Consider the following 26161-nt stretch of genomic DNA (forward strand, 5'->3'; position numbering starts at 1 on the left):
TACGTTTGAACTGCTATAACTTTGGTGTTAATTACCTGATTTCCATGAAACTTGATACGTGTATACGAAATATTGTCCTCTAAAAAATTCGGAAGTCCTAGGATGAATTTAAGGGGGGTTTCTCAGTAAATTTTCAAAATGTTGGTAATATACTATTAGTAAGTTTATTTGAGCAAATATCGAAATGGGGTAAATTTGCACGCCTAGATTTCATCTAAGCCCACCACTCTCATTTTTTTTTTTATTTTTAAGTTTGGTTAGTTTCCGAAGATGAGTCCGGTCTCACTTTGAGTGCGTACATTTTGACGCCTCATTCGCGCACTTTGCAATTCACGACAAAACGAATATATGTTGCGGTACTAATCGAGACCTTTCATTTGATACCTCACACGACTATATCCCGTGTAAAAATTTTTGAATTCCCCCTTTGCATGAATTGGGAGCCCCCTTCAAACTCCACCTAAATTCGCTGTATGCGTGGGATTCCATAGTTCCCATCTGTCCACTAAATTTCTTTCGGATCGGTTTAGCTGATTTGGAGAAAAGTGCGTGTGACAGACAGACAGACAGGCAGACAGAGAGGCAGTGAATTGATTTTAATAAGGTTTTGTTTGACACAAAACCTTAAAAAGTAAATAGTGCCAAAAATTTCGGATGTTAAAGGGAAAACCATGAATCCTAAAAGGATCTGTTTTTGTTGATTTTAACTTTTGGGTACAGGGAACGATCAGTATCACCGTAGGCGAGCATGTTGCAGAGTAGATATTGTTTCTCAGGCACTTGTACGATTCGCATATCTCAAAGCACAACCGCGTCCTACAAACTTCGCTATCGATGCCATTGTAGCTTTGTCATAAGTATCTAAAGCCAGATTCCTGCCTTCGTGGCAACAGAACAATTCCATTCATTCGTTAATAAATGTATTTCTTGCGTCTGGAGAAAATTGGGGTGAAATGAAGCGCAATATTCTCGACATCTTATTACCTGTATTTGCAACAACAGAATTTCTAAAAGTTTCAGTTTGTTCTTATTTTTAATTTCGAATCAAACTGCATTACAAGGTCATTAACCATAAAATCAATTTGAATGAAAATTATATTACCAACCACACGTTTCAAGGGTGATTGCCTAAAATAAACTACAACTCAATGATTAGTGCTTCTATAAAGTTAGGTAGAAATTAATTTACGGGATTATTTGATATTCCCTCAAAGCTTCGGGTGTCGTAGATTAAAATCCGCAAGGAGTGTCATTATCAAAGACGCTCACGTATCCCCAATAAATATGGAAGATGATAATTGGTCCAATTCAAAGGAACCACAGGCAGATACTTTCAGAGAGGCGTTCAGGGACTTTCAGAGCCTTTGCAAACGATTCTTGAATTTCGTAAACAAACTTTACGATCTTAGATGCTTCCCATCACTGTTCAAATTCTCACTATTCTAGAAAGGCGCGTGGGCTTAACAAATAAAGGCCATCTTCTACAAATATCTCAATTTATTCACACTTTCTTTTAAATAAATAAACAAAATTGCAAATAAAACTAAATTCGCTTTAATTATAAACTGATTTAGGTCCCCAACCAGCACTTTATATGACTATCTATTTCATTACAAAGATGACAACTTTATTGCTTAGTGGCTGTTTTGATTCTATTCTAAGATTAATAATTTGCAAAATACCCCTTAAAGGGTCGATCACTTTCCTCTCTTCATACCTACAACTGGGTCAGGAGCATTCATGGCGTAGCCTAACTCTTGTAAGGCTCGGCGAATATCTTTAAAGACAGTCGCATCTTCAACCGTTGCTGGTAGAATTACACTTTTATTAGCTGCAAAATCCGCCATGGCTTTTCTCATAGTTTTTCCTGTGGATAGGAATTTATCATGAACGAATTTTATTATGAAATTTTGTGTAGATAATTTTATTTCAAAAGATTTATTCAGAAGTACCTGATCGAGTTCGTGCTAATGTCTCAACTGCAGCGACCAATCGAAATGATGCTATTGGTCCAATCGTATCCCGAACAACTTTGATGATTTCCACAGATACTTTTGTTGTCGGTTTTTCACATCCTGTGAAAATAGGCAAAATAATTGTATTTCAGTTAAAAAAAAAAGTCCAAAATATACGGCCAATAAGCCTGATTGAAACCAGATGTGAAATATGTGAGTAGAGGCTGTACCCTGCCATGTTTCGCTATGGCACATTGTGATTTCATGAAAGAGCCGAATTTTATCCACAACCTGACGGTCAATGTATCGCTCATACATTTCGTCGTTATGTAGGCTACGGAATTGTCCATCCAAATGTAGGGGGGGAGGAAAGAAGAGAACTAAGGCTATGCTATTTTTTATTGAACCATTACCAGAATCAATCTAATAAAGTGGTCAAAGGGTAGTATATGTCCCAGGGTGAAACGTGCATTGGTACCCATTATGGAGCATAAAACGTGGGAACCGCCTGTTGAACCAACATCGGCAGCTCTACTACCAAACCCTATCTCCATGTCCACGTGGTGACTGCTCTTTCTTAACGAAAAACTGCAGACTGGGGGTTGTGTAGAGCTGACAACCCTACACGGAAAACCATTGTTACGAAGCCACAGAAGAAGCCTAGAGCAAGCTGGACTTTACAACGACGAACCCGGCAACGACAACAGAATAACGATTTGCGTATTTTCTCATGGAACGTACGCCCCCAGTACAGAGATTGAGCTGCCGATACCCTGTCCCAATATCGGGCTGATGTAACAGCGTTGCAGCTATGCACTCAGCGCTTCCGAGCCAAATTTAGAAATATAAGCCTCATAAATGTTCACGTCCCTACAGAGTAGACCCTAGAGCCGGAGAAGGATATCTTTTACGAGGCAGTTGAGCGGGCCCTCGAAGCCTGTCCCAAGTATGATATCAAAATCATACCTGGAGATTTCAAGTCAGCAGATGCCCTGGAAATGAATTATCAACAAATGATCTTGACAACCCCCTCGACCTCGGTTTGACAATAAATGTAAGCTAACAACGTCTGTGAACTCGAAAAGTACAGGGAGCAACCGCACCAGGGGCGGAAGTTTTACCAACAAGTTAGCAGGATGAAACCTTATACACCTCGATGCTCATCCTACCAAGACAAAGAGGCAAATCTGATTTCCGACAGAATGGGCATATTGGAGCGATGGGTTGAGTATTTCGATGAACTGCTCAGCAACCAAAATATCTTCAAGTTGGAGGTCCCGGCAACTAAAGACGACGAACAAATTCTGCCACGACCAAGTATAGAAGAAACAGTCCGTACAATCCATCGGCTTAAAAACCATAATTCGCCAGAAGCCGATGGAATTACAGCTGAATTAGTTAAATATGGAGGTGACCAACCAAGTGGTTCATCAACTAATACTCAAGGTGTGGGATAGCGAATCAATGCCTTTCTCTCTGCGGCAAGCGATGGAAAAACTGTTGGAATATAGTCATCAGTTGCACCATCTTTTCATCGACTTTAAAGCCGTCTATGATAGCATAGCCAGGGTTAAGCTGTACACGGCTATGAGAGAATTCAGTATCCCGACGGAATTAATAAGATTGACTAGGCTAACCCTGACCAGTGTGCGAGGCTCGATAAAAGCAGCAGAATCACTCTCGAGACCTGTCAACATCTACAACTGTTTAAGACAAGGGATGCCCTATCATGCGTCCTCTTTAACCTGGCCCTCGAGAAAATGATAAGCGATGCAGACGCAAATGCGAGAGGCACCATCCTCTTCAAGTCCATCCAACTACTGGCCTATGCTCACGATATTGACATTATGAGAAGAACAACCCGAGATGTACAGTTAAATCCTTGAGGGTTTTACGTGATCCCCTGTCTTGGGACTTAATCCCATGGTCTTCTTAAGACACGGATTGATTTTGTGACACAATCAGAGCCCCGCTGAGACAAGCAACAACGGTACCAGTCTATACCAAGTGCATGGCTTAGCATTCATACTGGTGGATGCAAGCCATACCTAAATCTCTACCGAACTAAGGAGTACGGTGGACCTTGGCGCAAAACCGAGGTGCCTGGAATTCCTTATTAAGGCAGGCTTAGACCGAATACCGGTTGTTGCGCCGTTGATGATGATGATGAATCTAATAACCAATGCTTTGCCAGTTCCTCATGGCGCATCTAAGAAGAAGGTTCCTCAACTCCGATATTTATCATATTAGTTAGGCAATCATAATGAAAGAGCGAGTGGCGAACGACCAGTGTGTGGTTCGGCGTTAGAGAAGTCTAATACACCATCAGACATAATGCTGTATGTAAGGTGATCCATCAAAACCTTGCATACAAGCATAGGCTGATCACGGGAATATGTCCGGTTTACAGATATGAGCAGTAAGCAGTACTTGATAGTTCCACTTACAGCATGTATTGGGACCGGCAAGTTCTAACTGATCGCCATATTCCACACAACAAGCCTGACGTGCTATTAGTTGACAAGACGGGTCGCTCCGCGTATATTATTGAAGAAGAAGAAAGTGAACTATGAACCATGCATCTTCAATGATATGGTCATGTAATTCGCGCTGACGAGAACTCACTTGCCAAGATTGGTCTGAACGTCGAAGTTGATGGGAAACGTCTAAAAGCCCGACCGAAACAACGATAGCTTGATATGGTAGATGATTATTTGATCAGGGCTTTGACCGGACAAAATGATGCAATAAAGATGAACCGACCCCACTTCTGAATGGGACAAATACTGAAGAAAAAGAAAATGGAGTATTGACAGTGTGCCATTGGCTTTGCGGATGATATCCGGATAACAATAAATGCAAAATATCTAGACGAGATCCATATTTACGCAAATGAAGCGATATGGGAGATGAATTTCTGGTTGAAATATTCCTGCCTATCACTTGCTGAACATAAAACAGAAGTACTTCTAATCAACAACAGAAGAAATTAGATGACCGTGAAAATTAAAGCCAACGTACAAATAATTTACTCCCAACCAGTACTTACTTACTTGGTAATGATTGACAAAAGACTAAACATCAAAAGACACATTGAGTGTTCTGCAACTACTCGTATCTCAAGAATACTACCGAATATTGGTGGACCAAAGTAAAGTCGATGTCTTTTTATTTCAAGGGCATTAAGTCCCATGCTACCATCCAGTTTGTATAATTGTTCTGAAAAATAAATTAAACTGCAGAAAGCTGGGAATGTCGTATCGACTAAGTGCACTCCGGAATGCAGCGTCTATCGGACGCCTATCGGAGAAACGCAAAAAAACAAAACCCCAAAAACATTACTGGCGACTTCTACGGGGCAGCGGAATGGGAAAACCAGGAAAGAAAAAGGAAGAATTCTACTCGAAGTCTTCTCCTGCCTAAATATCACTCTGCCAAATATCGGAAATGCAAACATAGACTGCAAACATAGGATCGTGGATCTTACTTTCATAAGTGACTCGCTGGTCAAGCGTCTACACCGGCATATTAGCGAAGAGTATACGCACATCGACCATCAGGCTATATAAGTATATTACTATTGATAAGTAACCAGAACAATAAATGCTAATCTAAAAAGACCAGAAAAATGTTAGCCATCACAATCACCCGATGAGGATCCATTTTTGGAGATATTGCGATGCAACACTGAGTTTACTGGAACGCGCACACTGTCAAAAGCGCAAATGTAACTACTGATGGGACCCCGAAATACCAAAATGTCGTAGAGAATGCCTAAAAGCCAGAAGGTGAAGTCAACGCCGAAGAAACTTGCCGGAGTATGAACAACGAGTGAAAACATGCGTGTAGAAAGCTGCAGAGGGCCATCACAAAAAGTAATAAATATTGCTTCAACCGACTCTGTGATGACCAGATCCTGACCCATGGGGAGGTGCGTACAAGTAGGTTATGTCGGCAATAAAAGGTACTCTCCTATTATATGCGCTATACCAATGAGTGCCGGACGCGTCCACCCGCTAACCGCAGAAGAAGTTCCCGACGCAGTAAAAAGAGTCCGGGATAACTCACTCCCCGGTATTGAAAGAATTCCCCAACAAAGTGCTGATACTGGCAATAAGAATACCACCATACCATGTTCGTCCAGGTGTTCAGAGACTGCCAAAAAGAAGGGTCATTTCCACCTTTTTATTACAAAAATTTGCAAAAGATCCCGAAGCCAGGTAACATGTTGCACCTACTGAACAACATATTATTAGGGCGCATGCGTAATTGCGAGAATAATCCCAGCTGCTTGTATGATAATGGGAAGAACACCTAAGCAAACAAAGTGAGCGAATGAGGTCATTAGTTGCGGGTCATGCAGCATGGAATTTGGAGAAGAATGTCCGCTGAACACATAGACTTATCCCAAACATAAGTATCTGAACTACCGAAACCACATTGAAACCTCTATAGGTTCGCTTTCGATGAATCACCGTTTTTCTTCACTTTGAGGAGAAATCTTGAAACTGAGCTAAATACCTGTTTAGCCGTGGAAAATCTTTAAATCTGGAAGCGGAAGCGGGGCAGAGGTATAGACTGGAAGCTACTGCAATTAACACCCCGCCAAGCGGAAGCAGCTCATGTAGAGTGAGAAATGAACAACCGAACAGCCAAGTGAAGTAATACCAGATCAGTAACCCCACAGGGGAATATAGAGAAAATATGGAAGGTTCTAGTCGGTAAAGGTACGACCTGAGTATTCTCGATTCCAGATGCGTATCCATGATGAATTTCCCCCGGCCAAAAAGAAGCCTGACAGACAGACATTGAAACGATTTTGTTTTGTTTCACCCAAAATAATATTCATAGTACGCAATTCCCATCAGTATAGATCTAGTCTAAGAACTTCCCCCATACTATCTTTCTTTTAAAAAATCAGTTTTCTGAGCCATGTTAATATACGAGGCATTATTACAGTTTAAAGAATTGATATCCTACCTTGTTTAGGCACGAATAGACAAAGGGGGACTTGTCCTTTTGTGGACTCAGGTACACCAAAAACGGCCGCGTCAGCAACATCAGGATGTTTGAAAACAGCATCTTCTAAACTAGAAGTGGATATCCGATGGCCTGCAACGTTGATAACATCGTCGTCCCTCGCTGTCACAAAAATATAGCCGTTGTCATCTTTGTAGCCTGCATCCATCGTGTCATAGTATCCCTTGTAAGAAAAACAGTAAATGTTAAAAGAATGTCATCATCCACAGTATCTCCTCTTTTATCTAGCATCTTCTATCCAAATGGCACCATAAATGCCACCTTCAATAATGAACACTTCATTTAATATTATTAAAAAGGACATTCATAATTACCGGATAGTTCTGGAAGTAAACCTTCTTGAAAAGCTCATCATTTTGAAAAAGTGTTGACATTGTACCCGGGGGTAGTGGCAATTTGCAGAGAATACGCCCAAGTTCGTTTGGTCCAGCTTCACTCCCATCTGGATGCATCACTTTAACTAAAACAAAACTTTGTGAAAATATTTATATTCGAAATGGCGACCAATCCAACTTACTATCATACCCAACAAAAGGCAATCCCGTGGTATACTTAGGAGGATTTAAATTCTGATCAAGGCCTAAGCAAGTGGCGGTAATGGCAGAGCCAGTCTCAGTTTGCCACCAGTGATTCAGCACGGGCACCTTAAATTTTTCCTCAATCCAAGATTTTGTCTCCAGATCACAATGCTCCCCAGCCACAAAAATAGTTCGCAAGGATTTTAATGAGTACTTGCTGCCGAATTTTAAATCAGGATCAGCGCGTCTGAGTACACGGAATGCAGTAGGCACAGAGAATAATACATTGATTTTATGTTGATCAATTAATCTGAAAATTAAATGGAATAATGTTTTTTTAAAGTATGAACTAGATATTTTTGAACGTTTCTAGTATGAACCTGCGTCATATACAGTCAATTAAATGTAACTCCTTAGTCCTATCTTGAAAAGGCAATAATTCACCCTCATCCCCGATTTAACGCCCAAGTAAGACCAAATATGCTTCCGAGCTATATTATATCCATGAGTTGCGATTAAGAATTATAATTCGAAAAACCAAATTAATTAACCAATGAAGACCGAAAAATAAAGATAGCTAAATGAGTTAAACAGATACCAGTCACCTCGAATCAATTTAAAATTTGTCTGTCCCTAAATAACCCTTCAATTTGTGGGTTTTTTCCACTTTAATCATTCTCAGATGAAACGTACGAAGGGAATTGAAGGACTCGAAATCATTCATCGAGTTAGGCAGCCATGGATGCAGCCATCTACACTTTCAATAACTGCATCGACACTACCAAAGAAGTATGTTCGAGTAAACATTGCTTCGTAGAATTTCAATATATTTGCACACATCCTGTTCCCCAAAAAATTCGATTCAATAAGCACTTTATGAATATTAACTTTGAAGCTGAAATTCGGTTTCCCGGGATTGAAAGTGGCTAAGGTCAATTTTCGTGTATTTTCTTATTTGTAATTTTTAGGTGGATGGATGGAAAATCCCCCAGAAAAAAGGAAACCATATACGAGGAGGAAAATAAGAGTATGGAAAAAATTTGAAGGTCTCAGCTCTCAGCTGAACCAGGAAATCTTCACTCTAAAACGTCAACTGCAACACAATTGTGAACATGTTAGACCTATTCTTCCTCAGGTTCGCCACTTTTCTCGGTCATGAATATGGTCCTTAAAGCATATCAAACTGTTGTTGGTTCGGCCGTTCTTTGGCTCATTTCTGATCGATGTAGATTTTCAGAATAATCTTAGCGAATATATGTTGATATATGAGCATACCATCGAAGGCGCATCTCCCGCAACTTCTCTATTATGGATGCAGCGCCATGTTCTCATTCCAGACATAATCATAGCTACCTCAGCCATTGATCCGCCTTCGTCTCCACTATTCCCAGATGAGGTCCATTGCCACTGGTAGCTGTCCAGCACCAAGTGCTGTAGAGGACGACAGAAAGAACGACGTGGAAGTAGGTTTTGGACTTGAGGTGTCAGTTGATGCGTTACAGAAAATCAGCTTTGTTGTCAGAAGTTAACGAACAACTCGTGATCGGGGAAAGTGAAAAAGTAGAGCTGGACGCCCAGCTTAGTTGGCGTAACTCCACCATACTGCATGCTATCTGATCACACCCCTGCTTCAATGCAATTGACCTGGTCCTCCAGGTTGTAGATTCGGAAGAACCCCCCTCCCTCCCCCCAACTTCGAAAGTTTGAGGTTGGAAAACTAAAATAATCTGGAAACCAGAAGTTGGATGCTTCAGGTATGAAAAGTTTCACATATTTCTTTTATAGAAATATTTTCGTGTTTGCACAAAACCTTAATCCCCAGAACCTATAATAATTTGAGTCGAGCATAATGACAACATTGAACTGCCAACATTGGAAGAAATAGAGTCAGCCATTAAATGTCAAGAATTTAATAAGGCACCAGCCATAGAAGGATCCACGAAAGAGATGGCAGGTGAACATGTGGAAATTGCAGAGGCATCTCCCTACTTTGTACGTCATATAAAATATTCACAAAAATAAAATAAAATAGAGAAGAATTAGCTTGTATGCCAATGAGACGACTGGTGAATACTAAGGATGCTTTTAAACCGGAAAATTGACAACTAACCAGCAGAAGAAATAGAAAAATACTAGAAAATCAATATCGACAACCATCAAATATTTCTTGACTTCAGGTACATGACAGTATTGACCGAAATGTATTATAACATACAAAGTAATGCTTGATTTTGGAATTCAGGCAAAACTGATCGGCCTTACCAAAGTAACAATGTCCCACACAACAAGGCACTGTATTCTGACGCTTTGTCATCATTACGAAAATATGAAAATATGTGCTACTTTACTTTTTTTAAAATTAGTCATATATTGTCTTAAAGTGTGCTGAGATTCGCCGGTGATTGAAAAAAAAACACTTGGAAAAAAATGGCAGACAATGGATAACACTTAAAAGTTTGAATTTGAGCATTTGTATCTTCCTATCTCAAGCTGGAAGCACCGGTCAATTAAGAGTGCATGCTTAACATTCATATAAGTAGATGAGAGTCCCAGTTGATACCTGTAGCGTCCTTGGGAACCAGCACTCTATTAAAAAGACATATTACTCCACACTGGACTCAATGAGCCCTTCCACATAATTTAGGATCAAATACACAGCCTCCCTGCGGAACACACACATGCTACCACACCAAATCTATGGTCGGTTACTAAATGAGCGTGTGGAAAGATGGTCGTCGCTCTTTATCGTCTTGAGCGATGTACGGTAGCGGTGCACTCACATATAATAAGTTTGTCAGCGAAACAGCGCGCAACTCAAATCTGGCGTTTATTAACAGGCACTATCTATCCTCTAACCTCAACTGGCTGCTTTCCTATAGTTTGTCTGTTGACTTTCCCATCTCCACTTACCTTTCGGTTCTTTTTTCCCCCTCTTCTTTTCTCTCCTTTCTCTCCCCTCCCACCTAAACTCCCCATCAGTCCTCTCCCCCAGTTCCTCTTTCCCTTCCCCCCTAAAATTTTCACCCTTTCTTTAAGTGTGACCTATCCACTGCCACTTCCTTCTTTTGCGTCAACACACCTATCATTATGTGGTTCGCACAAGTGACATTACGTATTTCAGCATTGTACCGGGCCACAGTACACCGATGAACAATTGATACAGGCGTTAACAAAGACTTGGCGTTTTGGAGTAACCGCGGTGATTACTTGTTGTGTTTAAGAAAAGATGTTATTTCTGTTTCGCTGACCAGCGCAATGGTAAACCTCTTTTTGTCAAAACGCATGGTTTGCAGTCCTTTCCGACATTTGCTGCGCAATCGGAGTTCAAGACGTGTTACGTTCGCCCTCGTTCACAGCGGTGATAAAAGCTTTAGTCTCTTACTGTTATCGATCCCCTTCCAAGTTGTCCACTTGACTTGCAATAGAGAAAAAACCACGTTTGATGATAACAAATAATCAATGCTCTCCAGCGAGCTGTTCAAAACGTCAGTTATCCGGTTAGAAAAGTACTAGGAAACGATGGTCTCATGACGAAAGCGGACCATGATAAGCCTAGGAAGTCAAAGCTCTGTGTCCATGAAAGTAGCTATGCACGCAGTACACAAGCAAAGGCAAGCCACTCTCAAGTAATGAATTCTTCAGGGCCTATGTCAGTGGTTGTCTTGTTACGCACATTCACAAGGCAATTCCGGAATCTACTGATGAATGCAATGTGGTCATCTAATTTGGTATTCGTTTCCGAGCAATTGAAACCCAAACTGACCTGATAAGATAAATGCGAATGAGAAGCCAAAATAGTTCCCCCACCTCAAAACTGCGCCTACTATTAACACTTCCACCCTTGGCTTATATTAAGGATTCTGGGCCAAACGTCGTCCGAAGTTACTTAAGCACCTGCAGTATAAGCGCCAGCCAAAGTTGAGGGAGAAAAAGTGATTAGGATATTGTCCTGAACTTAATTCAACAGGGAAACAAGATTTTCTTATAACATTACTTGCTGTAAGAAGAGACGGGAGAAAAACAACGTACTTGATTATTGACTCGCCAACCATCTATCCCTACAGCAATGGGAGCAGACCCGACTTTGAAGTGGCTGAACTGCAAGACTGCAAGGACTGACAAAACTGCATGGAGTGATTCGGAATCTGAAGCCATTATAACTTGAAGGCCTTACTAAGGCTTCTAACGGCGTTTTGCCCCTTAGACTAACACCCTCACACCTGGTAGATTCAAAATTCGTTTGCATTCCATTTTCGCGAGCCTAGTCTAAAGTATATGTTCCAGCATGTCCTTAATATGAAAGTATCTCCCATGCACTTTCCTTTTATGGCATGAAATGATACGAAACTTATTGAAATGCTAAGAGGCGGTAACACTAACCCCGGGAGAGTTCACCTTTTAATTTGGGAGATTCGTCGAAACTTTTGAGACAGCCAGAGCGCGCCGGATGATACTTCAGTGGTGAGGGGAAGAGGCTTCAGTTGACTTTGTCGTCCATTATGAACCTAATAACTACCGCGGCGTCCATCCATCGATCCAACCTACCCCAGTACCTTGTTGACGAGAGGGACGATCTGACGGGTGAATGAGCACCATACCCACAGTGACTATCAGGCCATCTTTCTCGACATCAAGAACGGAGGAGGCGACAGTCGAGTGAGCATCAAAAGTGGAAAAACCAGAACAGCTGGGTGTTCCACTGGACCTTTGGAGGAAGAAACATTCCTGGCGGCTTTAGAAGGAGGTTACGACACGAAGGGAATGGCGCTGCAAAAAGTGAACCAGTTATATTAACGGATAACTAAGGCCTGCGACTGTAGAACGCTGCGACGCAAGTTCCATCACAGTAGGAAACCAAACTACTGATGCAACCAAGAAATCGCGCTGTTGTGAGCATCGTGTCTGTGAGAGAGGAGGCTTATCTAAAGGACCAGAGAGAAGCCAGAACATCAGCAGTCGGAGAAAGAATACCGCGATCTTCGAAGTAGCCTTAAGAAGGCTATTCGGGAAATGCTACAAGCAGTAAACGACCAAAAGGCAGACCTAAGCAAAGGCTTAGGTGGCTTGATACGCTGGATGGGGATTTGAAAGCCTCGAGATTGCACCCAGATCAGGCATTCGATAGAGCCAAATGGCGAAGCCGATCACGACGAGCCGACCCCGCTTGTGAACGGGACAAAGACTGAAGAAAAAGAAGAAGTTGTGCCTTAAAGCAAATACGAACCCGTGGGGCGCTGCTTACAAGGTTGTTCAAAATAATCGCAATCCTTTTCTCACAACAAGAAGGAAGCGGAAAACGTGAACTATTGGATGGTTCACGTTTTCTCAATCCCCGGGGTGACCGAGGAGGAAGTACAGGAGATCTATGAACGAATTGCAGACAATAGTGTTTCGGAATTGGACGGTATTCCGAACAAAGCCCTCAAATTGCTGCTAAAACCAGGCCCGCATGGTTCATAAGTACATTTGCATCATGCATGGTTGAAGGAGTGTTTCTCGCTTAGTGAAAGAGGCAGAGGTTGGTTCTGCTACCGAAGCCCCAAAAATCACCTGGTGCACCCTCTTCATATCGAAGGTGTTGAAGAGGGTGACATACAACAAGCTGCTTCCGTTCGTCGAGTTAGCGGGTGGTCTATCGGAGTGGCAGTGTGAGTTTCGTACGGTCTACGATTGATGCCATTGCAATGGTCGTAGACCCGGCCCGGGAGGCATCGGCCATTGGTAAGTGCTGCACGGTGGGAACGCTGGATGTCAGTAATACCTTTAACTTAGCCAACTGGCGTTGCATTAAGGGCACCCTGGCTAAACTGGGTGTCCCTGGTTACTTAACTCGGATAATCGAGAGTTACCTTTCGGAGAGACTTCTTTGGTACGAGACGGACAACGGACTGAACGAATATATTGTGACATCAGGTGTTCCCCAAGGATCCGTACTGGGGTCCCTGTTGTGGAACATAATTTATGACGGAATGCTCGGCCTTCGCATGCCAAGGGAAGCAACATTGATTGGTTTTTCAGACGGCCTGGCAGTAGTAGCAGTTGCGAAACACCACCAGGACGTGGAACTGTATGCAAGTGAAACTACTCATGCTATCAACGCATGACTCCAAATGGTGAAACTGGACCTGACGGAAGATAAGACGGGGGTGGTCCTTATTACCAATCACAGGAAAAACAACACTGTCAAGATCTATGTTGGTAATCACGAGGTCGTTCCAAAATCGATCATTAGGTAGGGGGTAATGATCGATGCCAAGTTGAGGTTCAAGGGGCACCTAGACTATGCTCGCCAAAAGGCAGCAAATATTGGAGGACCAAAATCTAGTCGGCTGCTTATCGCAGGAGTGAAATCCATCCTGCTATACACGGCTCCTGTCTGGGCGTGCGCTATGGATAGTACAGCGATCCGGAGAAGGGTAAATTCGGCATACACACCAATCGCGCTGAGGGTGTAGTGCATATAGAACGGTATCAGGTGAGGCAGTGTGTTTCATCGCGGGAATAATTCCCTTGGATCTTCTGGCGAATGAAGCCCACTATCTCAACGGTAGAAGGGGGGTTAATCCGGCCGAAGTGATTGCGGACTAGCAAGGAGCTGTGCAGAAGATAGCAGCAACGGTGGGATAATTCCAAACAGGGCCGCTGCACCCATACACTGATCCCGTGTATTGAGAGATGGGTCGACCGCAAGCATGGAGAATTAAATTACCCTATAACGCAGTTCCTTACAAGAAGTGCTTGCATCGCTTCGGATTGGATCACTGTCCCGAATGCGCTGTTACACCCGAGGATCCAGGAGAAATTGCTACAAGCAGTTATGTTAAACGATGCCCTTAAAGTATTTATCAAACCCGATAATTTCCTAGAGGAGATGTTAAGATGCGCAGCAAACTGGAGTGCAATAAGCGGAACAGTAACGGCGATACAGAAGAAGCTGAAGGAACTGAAACGACCTCGAAAAGCGCGACAGACGCGTGGCTTAATTGCGCTGGAGTAAATCAGAGCCCTCCTCGCGAAGTAATACTTCACGGTGGTCCCGCGAGGATATGGGTGGAGATGTGGGGTTGGTTTTAGTGGGTAAGAAATACACACTGCTGGAGCCTGGCGCAGCACCGTTTTTTAAAGGTTTCCACCTCCGCCCATAAAAAAAAACAGTGGTAGGCCATCTATGAATTAGCGAACTACTGAAATTGCCGAGCAGTGGAGAAAGTACCGCACTCTTCGCCTTTTGGCGCAGCTTTCAAACGAGGCATACACCAAGATGACCAGTTAAAGGGGCTTGAGAAGCTCAGCAGGAATAGACTTATTGAAGGAAAAGCACTAGTGGATGCGGTCGTGGAAGTTGCGGGTACGGTACATCAATGAGGCATAAGTAAGAAAAGCAGATATGTAAGACACAATTTACAATGTCTTCCCTATTATGGGCAACCTCATACGGATATTGAAAAAATATCTAGGAAACCGCTCCCTACGCTATGGAACGCTGACAGAGCAGAGAAGAATGGAGACCACTTCGTTGATAGCACAGTGGTCCATCCTAGGACCGAGTCTCTGGAATGCTTCCTGCGTCTGTTAAGACGTGATATGTTAGAATTGTGGTACCTGTTTGATTATGGAAATGATATTGCGGCACTTGTTGCTGGAGGCACTGTTGAGCAGGCGGAAAGCAGGCAGAAAGCAGCTTTGGGATATTGATTTGACAGGTCGCGGGCGTCCTTTGTTCTTGAAAAAACTAAAATAGTCAGCTTGTCTAAAAAGAATATGGAAACCCTGAATTTCGTGCTTCTCATGAGCGCGATTCAGTCCGTTTTGTTCTACAGTGCAGAGGAAAAGGCTGAAGCTCCTAGTAAGAAGATGTATCACAGGCGTCCTACCCAAATTCAAAGAGCATGATAATGTCTCTGGAAGGGACATCACTCGTCCTGCTACACACAAAACCAGGAGTTTTCACGTGCACAAGATCAGTAAGACACGATCCCCTGGCAGACTGTTGTCCAATCGGGTGATGGTAGACGACGATAACGACTCTTTTTCCTCGTGACAAGTGGAATAAGTTTCGTCAGCAACTCTATGTAGGCAATGAAGAGCGCTAAATAGCGCAGACGTGTTTCACATTACTATCAAGTTCTTGATTACTCCAACCAAAAATAGTATGGAAGCGTTCGCCAGAAATTTACCTTTTATAACATTAAATTATATGAAACTTATTAAAATGTTCAAGGACAGAAACATTAGCCTTGGAAGAAATGATTGGACATGTCCATTGAAAGTAAATTAACTGTCAAGAATTCCTTAAAACTAGACTTGAGCTCTCACCATAAACATCCTTAAACTAAATATTAACTCTTTTAGCACCAAAGTACTCATTCAAACTATCTTTGCAATAGAATAGAATATGAAAAACTCACCTAAAATATTGTCCAGGATCAGGTGTCCTATCTGGTTTGCCTTCATACATAATACTAGTTGCTCCATAAAGCAGTGGCCCATAGCAAATATATGAATGTCCTACAACCCACCCTAAGTCTGACGCATTCCACCATACATCTCCGGGCTTCACTCCATAAACTGTATCCATAGTATACATCAAAGTCACCAAATGACCTCCCGTAGGCCTTTGAATTCCTTTAGGCTTGTCTGTCGTTCCAGACGTGTAAAGTATGTAAAGGGGATCATTTGCTTCAACCGGAACACACTCTGCCCGCTCTCCGTATGCCAACACATCATCCCAGTTGATATCGTTTTCTATGTCCAGAGGCGAAACCAGTATCTGCTGTCGTTGGAAGATAACACTTCGTATGGGCTTCCAAGATGACATTCCAACTGCATCATGAAGAATGTCCAGATAAGGGATGACTTTATTCGGCTCTAATCCACAATTAGCGGCAATTACAACGGTGGGTTTGGCATGTTCGATTCTTGTGCATAATTCGCTGGCTGCAAAGCCTGAAATGAATATTTATAGGACACAGTATAATCATCAGTCTCTATCGTCGTTTACGGTTGGAAAACTGTCTAATGGAGTACATGTAGCTCCGAGCTACACGCATTACAGTCCTATGATTACGTTTCTCAGTGAACTGAAAAGGTTAATTGAAACGTCCAGTCAGCCAGCAAGTTTATAAATTTTAATGATTTCCATTGACGCTCTACCCCGGCTTCACAGCGGAATACAGGGAATATAAGTTTCACTCAGGGAATTCACATGTACTATCTTCCGCAACTTAACTAATCCACTTGCTCCTCAATAGCGTTCAATGGTGCTGATTTGAGAATTCGAAGGTGTTTCAATTGACCCGTTACGTAGAAAATGCCCCAAGCATGAATAAAAGCGGAATCAATTAATTTTTTGTTCCCTTTGTACTATTATTAGTTGGGATTGCTCAAATTGCCGTTTGTTACCTGAAAATTTCTGGCAAAAAAGCGAAATATTATAAAAATATACAAACCACCAAAAACTACTGAATGCACTGCTCCAAGCCTCACTGTAGCCAGCATAGCCATTATCACTTCCGGGATCAAAGGCATATAAATTACAACCCGATCGCCTTTCTTAACCCCCAATCTTCGCAGACCACCAGCTAAAATTGAGACCTGAAATATAAATATACATACGAATAAGATTACTCTTTCTAGATACTTTCTAATAACTTTTACCTTTTCAAAGAGCTCCTTATACGTTACTTTTCGCACGGTGTTGGTCATGGGGCTGTCGTGAATCAACGCCACTTGGTCACCTTTTCCAGCAATCACATGTCGATCGATGGTATTATAACAAGCGTTCAAGTATCCTCCACAGTACCATTTTGTGAAGGGTGGAGTCCTGTTGTCCAGTACTCGATCCCATAACTTACTCCAGTGGAGACGTTTGGCGATATTCCCAAAAAATTCTTCAGGTTCGTTAAGTGATTGAAGATATGTGTCCATATATAATTCACTATGTACAGTTGAATTTCGGTAACAATCTGTGAAAAGGATATAAAATTATTTTCGAGATCTCTAGGGTTTGGAGCTTCATGATGTTTGACAATGAGGAAATAAACTCTTCCTCTTCTCCCTGAAGACATATTAACGATCAACGAATGGCGCTGATCGCTATGAATCAACCATGTTTAGTTTGAATTAAAAATTAAATAAAATCCCGCTGGACTTACTATTGTTCTAAGTTCTATAAGTAAAAAGTAAGTGCCCTTGAAGGTCAAAAACTTAACATGAAGCATGGATGGATGGATCCCACCACCCCTGCGATAAGCAACCAACCACTATATTTTGACCTCCGATATTAGGTATCAGCCTTGCTCTAGATGAGCCAGCCTTTGTTGTCTTCTCTCGTGCACAGTCCCAGTGACCCTTAAAGTTCAACTTGGCATCAATCATTACCCGATCGCTCGATCGCTTCCGTCTTTTCGTTCATCAGGTTGAGTCCAACCAATCGTAACTATGCATTGATAAGCATAAATGGTTTCACCTCCATAAAGCTCCTCGTCGTTGGCTTGCTTCGCAACTACAACCACGGCCAGGTCGTCTCGAAAAAACAATCAACATTGCTTGCCCAATGCGAAACCTCAGCCCGTCATCCACTGGCATCAAAGAAACCTCTTCGAAACGTAACTCTCGATTATCCGAGCTAGGTAACCAGGGACACCTTTTTTAGCCGTTTGGCGTTAATTCAACCCCAGATGTCATTCTTGACATCTAGCGTTCCTACGGGCAACTGTGGCGAAGAAACCGGAAAAATTAAAGGAAAAACTCTGAGCTTTCTGACAAACAAGCTAAAGACCTTAACTAGCAAATATAGAAACGAGACTTTCAGCACATATGTCTCAAATATCAAAGAACAAAAAGGCACAGGCAACAAACGACCTAGGCAACAAATTGCCAGGAAAACAGGCAATGGATTCGTTCTGCACAGGATAAGGTAGGCCTCTTCGCGAAGCATCCAGAAAGTACCTTCCAGCTTCTAGATACACAAGCGTCTACATGCTTAACGCGAGTCAGGGCCTTCTCCCAATATAAACAAAACATAAATATGCAAAGAAAGCTGCTATATGGAGAAATCTCAGTCGTAGCTTGGCGAGGGGTGATTCTAGTAGGTAAACATCTCACACTCTCAAGGATCGTGAACCCTACGGTTAGTTTTTTGAAAATTTCCACCTTTTATTAAAAAAAAAATCTAGTTGGTCGGTCTCTTGAAAAGAGGTCGTCCCTTTGAAACCAATGTTAAAACTGATACTAATACGTGGTTATATTCACTGAAACAAATTGTGAACACCTCTTTCAGGTATATAAGACTGGTTTCGAAAAGTACTAAACGAAACCTTTAATTTGATACCCCACATGACTATATTTGATGGAAAAAAAATTGTACACCCCCCTTTTGCATGTATGGGGAGGAGTTGCCAGATCTCCCATCAGGCGGGGATACCGGTTGTTGCGCCGTTGATGATGATGATATCACTCGCGAGAACGCCTGTTCCAAATACACGAAAAAATGCCCCACAAACTAGTCATTCATTAACCCATAGTGGGGTGACACACCTGGTCGAAACATGCCGCAAGACTGAGTGTTTGATCCATTTAAGAGAAGCTCGATGATCCTTCGATCTCCTTCGAAATCAACAAGGAAGTAAATCAGGAAAGCTCCCGGAAGCCTAATAGATACGTAGGCCCCCAGTGGGAAAACCAAGCAGAGGAGCTGTGTCAGAATCCGGACGAATTATCGTTTGCCCTACTCGGAGGTAAAATAGTAGAGTTGTCTGAATTTATGAAGGACAAATCCAATGTGAACCAAGTCATCAAAAACATGGTCCGTACCATTCGTGTACTATACAATGGTGCAAAGTACGAAAAAAATGCCTCGAAGAAATCAAGCGTCACCTAGTCAACACAAGTGACAACCCCTTAAAACCCAAAAGGGCGGTAAGCTTGAAAAGAGGAGTAGAGAGGGCGCGAACGGTTTTTTCGGATCCTCACAGGACATAGCGGCGAAACGCACCGGTGACCGTGACAGGTCAAAAAGTTGCACAAAATGTGGGGGAGAAGGTCATATGTTCAGGGAGTGCAAAGCTGAGCCTGAATGTATGGTTTGCAAGGAGAAAAAGGGGGTCGACTGTCGGCACATTGCAGGCAGCAGCAGATACCCAGTGTTTAGGAGAGCCTTCAACGCAGTAAAGAAATGAGGTTGATACAAATCAACCTCAACCACTGCGAGGCAGCGCTCTATGAGAAGAGAATCGAAACTGGCATAATCAGTGAGCCTTATCGCAATAATAAGAGCGATGCCTGGACTGCAGATGTAACTGGCAAGGCGCAATATGGGCGTGTGGAAATCAAGCCATTCAAGAAGTGATGGAGTTTCCAAAAGTTGGATTCGTCAGGGCAAAAATAGCTGGTATCTATATAGATAGTTGCTATGCTCCGCCAAGCGCGACGATAGCAGAATTCGAAGGAATGCTAGGTATGCTAGTTTCGGATGCGAGAAGTCGAAACCCCAAGACCATAGCAGGTGATTTCAATGGGTGGGCCGTGGATTGGGCAGTCGTACTACGAACACCAGGGGCTGTATCCTGCTCGAGGCTTTCGCGGAGCTAGACTTGGTGCCTGCCAATACGGGAAATGTTTCCACTTTTCGTGGGACAGGGTCGGGCTCAATAGTCGATCTGACATATGTGAGTACCACATTGGCGAGGAGACTGACATGGTTTGTCAGTGAGCATTATACTCACATCCACCACCAGGCGATTTTCCTCTAGATTGAATATGGGCCATGCGTCAATGTGAGTTCCCGTGAAGTTGGACACCAGGGCTGGTCCGTGAAAAAGTTTGAAGAGGATGCATTCATAGAGATGCTATTGGGAGGCCAAAATCGCGGTTGTACGGCTACCGAAAAGGTGGAGCAAATGATGGGACGCATACCGAAAGCATGCGACGCTGCTATGCCGAGGCGACGAATTCTCGCAAAAAGGCGCTCAAACTATTGGTGGAATGAAGAGATTGCGTTACGGGATGCATGTTTTCGTGCTAAAAGGATCTGCCAACAATCTAGAGGAAGACCAGACTTCGACAAGAAACGGCTAGTATATGTGAACCTTCAAGGTAGGCTTAAGCAAGCTATACGGACCAGCAAGCGAGAATGCTTCAAGGAACTTTGCGCAGAGGCAGACCAAAGCCCCTGGAGAACAGCGCACAGGATGCTTACGAAGAAGATGAGAGGGCGAACACCACAACTGACCTACCCGAATCTTCTGCTCGATATCGTGATGGCACTCTTCCCACCGGATGAAGGGAAGCGCAAACAACACAAACAAGCATTGGACATCTACCCCATACCTGCGGTAACTGAGGAGGAACTTGCGCAAATTTGCCGGAGAATTGGTGATAACAAAACACCCGGTCTGGATACTGTTCCCAATAGAGCTCTTAAACTCGCTGTTAATACCACCCCCAACTGGTCATCATCCGGTTGTCAAATACCTAGGGGTGATGATTGACGCTAAAATCAATTTCAAAGGACATCTTAACTATGCCTGTGAGAAAGCGACAAATACCAGCGTATCATTAGCGCGGATGATGCCTAACATTGGAGGCCCAAGATACAGCCGCAGATTACTTGTGGCCGAAGTGGTTCACTCCACACTATTATACGCGTGACCAGTTTGGGAGGAAGCACTAGCCTGTGAGAGTAATTGGAGGAGGGTAAATATGACTTACCGCTTAGTGGCGAGGCAGCGTGTGTTATTGCGGAAATGATCCCTATAGACATTGTGGCAAGTGCTGTCTGTACGAGAAAAGGAAAATAAATCCTCCTAAAAAGGATGCAGAATACCAAAAGGGGGCAAGGCGAGAGTTGCTAGAGAAGTGGCAGCAACGGTGGGATGACTCGCAGTGAGTTCGCTGGACCCACACTTTTAGCAGTCGATCCAGCAACGACATGATGAGATTAACTACCATCTGACGCATTTCCTGTCAGGACATGGTGATTACAGGAAGTACCTGCACCAATTCAGGCTGGATGATTCTCCCTTTTGTCCTAAATGTGGTTGCACAGCATGTTATGTTCCACTGTCCACGATTTTTCTCAGAAAGGAGGAGTGTGGAAGACTCCCTGAAAACCAACCTAAGCCCGCAGAACATCGTCGGGGAAATATTGAAGTCGGAGGATAACTGGTGTGCGGTGAACTCCGCAACCAAAAGAATACAGGAATAACGTGGAAGAGCGGAGCGCGCAAGGAGGACGCGAAGAACGGAAGGCTTGGTCGCTTAAAGCGCAGTCCACCCCGCGAAGTAATGCTTTGCGGCGGTTCCACGGGGAAGGAAGAAGGAGAAAGTGGGGGTGGTTTTAGCAGGTGAGAATCCCACACACTGTTGCAACCTGGCGTGGCAGTGTCTTTGTAAGATTTCTACCTCCATCCATAAAAAAAAAGACAGACAGACAGTAAACCGATTTTAATAAGGTTTTGTTTTACACAAAACCTTAAAAAGGATTAATTTGTAAAATATATAAGATTTTCTATTACGAAGACCGACAAAGCAAATCCGAGGGGTTAGATCTTTAATATGCGGCAATAACATATTCGGCGTGGCCTTCTGAACCTATTATCATTAACCACAAGTTGAAGCACTTAACATGCAAATGCCTGAATTATTTTAAATTTAAAGAGAGGATGTGTATGTATATTTATATAAAGCCGAATACAAATTAGTCATGAATGATGGTTTAAAAAATTTTCTCTCAATCACATCAGCCAAAAACTGCATGTGAATTTTCGTACTTATCTAGATATTCAATTAAATCGAAAGATAATTGAAACTATTTGAGGGTCAATTTTCAATCTAGAATAAATCCATTTGCAATAGTTGGAATATGCAGAACAGAATTGAAAATGATTTGCCATTGCCACTTAAATCCCACTTTACAATATGTCTAGTGCAAGAATAGCAATGAATGAGGATTTTCACTAAAATCAAATAGTTGACATATTGGAATCCTGTTTACGCAGTATATCTTGCTTCTATAGCCATTCATCAAAATGCAGCAAAAATAAAGGAAATTCCACGTGACATTTGCATCTTTTGGTTTTTCATATCACATTCTAAACAACCCTACCGTGATCATCGTTTACTCTGTTGCTGGTAGCTTTATTCCATTCATCCCTGCTGTTATCCCCGAGGCACTGGTGAGACATGGTATCCCAATTGAAGTTCAGAATTTGAAATTGGGGTAGTATATAACGTGGATATGTATATCATGCACTTATTCCAACTGTTCACTTCACAAATTAATAATTTTTTTTCGATATTTAAGGAAACTTTTAACTGAACCCCGTTGAAAACCGTCGATAAACCTTTCTAACCTCAGATCTACAGTAAACTGACTTCCAATTTCCATTCTATGGCGACCATTTTTCCTCAAGCTAATTGAATATTCAAATTATATTCCGAAATTTGTATATTGAACCTATCGTTCCCTACCATTAGCGATAAAATAGTCAATAATTAAATGCGAATGGTGTAATTAGATTGTCAAATGATTGTGAATTCACAAGAAAATTTGCTTACAATGAAGACTTTTTCAAAATAACCGTCATGAAGTCTCGTGATAACTGCAATTATGTACTACGCTGTAAATAAATCAATTCATACATAGCTATACGAATTTTGGGCGGGAAATTCCCCCAATCGCACCGCCTCTCCTGGATAATCTTACCAGGGTAATAGCAAGTGCATGCTATTCTGCATCTACTAATAAAGGGGCGAGAAGGCTTTCTTGCATCACCCTCTTAGCGTAAAGTTTGGAAAGCCTTGATACACACTGGATCAAAAATGCAAACGAATTTGGAACTTCTCTATGGGATCATGGAATTCTCGCTCCTTCAAAGGTTAGACATCGAGAGTAGAGCAAAAAGGTTTCATTTTCCGTCAATTAAATGCGCCGTCACGACGAGAAGAAAGAACCGTACCGCACCGGTCCCCAGCTGAAACCACGCGGGTTCAGCGGAGAAACCCAGGGCGTGATTCCGTCGATGGTTTTACCGAGCGAACCTGGCACTTCGCGGATGCTTTTTTGGAGCATCCTCCAGTTCGGCGAAAAATTTCAATCTCGATAAAGAGACCCGAACGTCCAGCTTCAATCGCTTCAGGATTTGGAAGGGGCCCTCATGTGTCAGGAAGGTGGAGTCGGCCACAGTTTCGAAACCGCGTCCCTGAGCAGGTGCAGCATGCTGGAGTCACTTAACCCTACTCTGATATCCAGCACAGGATCGACGGGAAGTCACAGATTCTCCTCGTATTCCACCCCCCGAGCCTAGCCGTGACCTCGGCCTCGGTGAGCTGTGCGAAGGCCGAAAAAGACAAAAGCAAGGGCTGCTACCACGACAGATCGTCGCCAGCCATTTTTTTTTTTTTTTGGGAGTAGGGTAGGTGAATGCGTTTACGCACAGAGTGTTGGACTCCCGCAACAGCATGCTGGGGGACTACCAACTAAACACCTCCCTGTCATCAGAGAACTAGCCTGGAACCGTTTGACACATTACTTCGGGCTAGCCCTCCCGCTCTCCCGGCTTTGGGAGCCTTCAAGTCAGGGAATTCCCTTCACCAACGGGAGGGGAGGGGAGGAAGGGAGTTGTTAGTTTAGGGAGCCCCTTACCGTCCGATCTCCCTGCCGGTCGAGTTCAATCTTCTTCGTAGTAAGAAGAGCCCGAACATAATGCGCAATACGATTCCAACTGCCAGCGCTCTTCAGCATCTCTCTGACAATGTTGTCTGGAGAGCTCCCCTGTGTCTGCATAAAGCTGCTGGCGGAGGCCGTCCCACCTCTCGCAAGAGAAAAAGGTGTGTTCAGCGTCATCCGCCACTCTATTGCAGAACACACAATCAGGAGATCGCGCCTTCCCAACCCTGTGCAGGTAAGACTGAAAACCTCCATGCCCACTTTGAAGTTGGGTAAGGAAGTAATCAATCTCACCGTGCTTTCTGTTCAACCATGGGTCTAATTTGTCGATCAGCCGCGCAGTCCACTTGCCCCTTGGCTCATTTTGCCAAGAAAGTTGCCACTCGTTAAGGGTGCGTAGACGTTCTTCACGGGCAACCACTTCTCTTCGCCCTTCCGGCGATAGATAGCTTTGCGCTCCTTGGCAAGGAGGGCAACGGAGATCACTCCCGCAATCACCATCACAGCCGGTTTGGAGACGGTGCGATAAGCAGACGCCACTCGCAAAGCTCCCCGCCTCTGCACTTGAGCGAGGCGTTTACGATGCACCTCCTTGTCAAGGGCATCAGCCCATACCTCCGCACCATAGAGAAGGACGGACTGCGTTGCTCTCATGAGGAGACGTCTCCTAGTTGATATAGGGCCGCCGACATTCGCCATTAGCCGACTCAGTGCCGCGACTCCTACTGCAGCTCTGTCCGCGGCTGCTTTGATTTGCTCGAAGAAGATCATCTTCGAGTCGAGCATTAAACCAAGGTATTTAATCGCTGGTTTTGACTCTATAGTCAACTCGCCGATCGATATGGGACGCAAGGTCGGGGTTCTCCTTCTAGTCAGGATGACTACTTCGGTTTTTTCCAGCGCAAGGTTGAAACCGTGAGCACTCATCCATCCGCTTACCCGTCGCATCAATATGCCAAGTCTGCTTTGCGCCTGTTCAACAATGCGTCCGACAACAAGTGCCGCAACGTCGTCTGCATAACCGACCAGGCGCGACTCTTCGGGCATATCGAGTCTCAGCAGACTATCGTAGGAAGCGTTCCAGAGGTCCGGCCCTAGAATGGATCCCTGCGCTACTCCCGACGTGATTTCCATCCTCCTTTGGCCCTCTAGCGTCTCATAGAACAAGGAGCGGTCTTTCAGATAATCCCTCAATATCCGCAAGAGACACCTTGGCACGTGAAAGGAGTTCTCTAGTGTGCTTAGCATATCTGTCCATCTTACGGAATTGAAGGCATTTCTGACATCAAGCGTTATGAGGAGCACTATCCGTCGAGATCGGCGGCTGTGTGCCCCGGCTCGATTAAACGCATCTACGACCTCCATAACAGCATCCACTGTAGATTTCCCTGTTCTGAACCCAAACTGCCTTGGGGATAAGTCCCCGGCAGCACGGATCGCTTCAGCGAGTCTACCACTGATGAGCTTCTCGAGCACTTTTCCGGCCGTGTCAAGCATACACAGCGGTCGGTATGCAGACGGGAGCTCCGGGTCTCCTTTACCTTTACTGATCAACGCGAGTCTGGCCACTTTCCAGCGACAAGGAAAAATGCCCTCCTTCAAGCACGCGTTAAACGCTTCGAGCAGCAATTCTGGCCGTTGGCGGAACACCAGTTTGTAAACTTTCGCGGGGATGCCATCAGGACCTGGCGCCTTCCTGTTTTTCATAGTGAGAACCGTTTCTTCGAGTTCTCCCATTATGAAAAGAGGGCAATCCACGACGCTTTCCGCGCTATTCACACACGCTATGCTAACCCGTACAGGGTGTCTGGGGAACAATGCCCACACAATGCGGTCCATCTGGTCGGTGCTCAATATGCAGGGCTTCCGCAGAGCCCCGATTTTCCGAGTGACAAGCTTATAGCCAAGTCCCCACGGTTCATCATTCACCTCATTAACAAGATTTTGCCAGCCGCGAGCTTTGCTTTTATTTATAGCGC

The 26161-nt window shown here is 43.6% G+C and overlaps 1 protein-coding gene across 1 annotated transcript; it reads right to left on the reverse strand.

Moving 5' to 3' along the window:
• Positions 1–1553: 1553 nt before the first annotated feature.
• LOC119660508 (acyl-CoA synthetase short-chain family member 3, mitochondrial) lies at positions 1554–22871 on the reverse strand. The gene is made up of 9 exons (XM_038069105.1): positions 22620–22871; positions 17171–17478; positions 16963–17107; positions 15922–16459; positions 7513–7823; positions 7310–7455; positions 6936–7158; positions 1953–2075; positions 1554–1867 (listed from the first exon to the last, which is right to left on the reverse strand). The coding sequence occupies exons 1-9, from the start codon at positions 22696–22698 to the stop codon at positions 1698–1700; spliced, it is 2043 nt and encodes a 680-aa protein (XP_037925033.1). The 5' UTR covers positions 22699–22871; the 3' UTR covers positions 1554–1697.
• Positions 22872–26161: the final 3290 nt, after the last annotated feature.

This window comes from Hermetia illucens, chromosome 6, assembly GCF_905115235.1.
Source record: "Hermetia illucens chromosome 6, iHerIll2.2.curated.20191125, whole genome shotgun sequence".
Lineage (NCBI taxonomy): Eukaryota > Metazoa > Arthropoda > Insecta > Diptera > Stratiomyidae > Hermetia > Hermetia illucens.

Bases quoted from the DNA above. Each gene is read 5' to 3' on its own strand.
- LOC119660508 (XM_038069105.1), bottom strand. From the start codon at position 22,698: ATGTCTCACCAGTGCCTCGGGGATAACAGCAGGGATGAATGGAATAAA. The intron at 17,479-22,619 runs GTAGGGTTGTTT...TCCTTTTCACAG, and splicing joins CAGAGTAAACGATGATCACG to ATTGTTACCGAAATTCAACT. The intron at 16,460-16,962 runs GTTTGTATATTT...TATTCATTTCAG, and splicing joins GCATTCAGTAGTTTTTGGTG to GCTTTGCAGCCAGCGAATTA.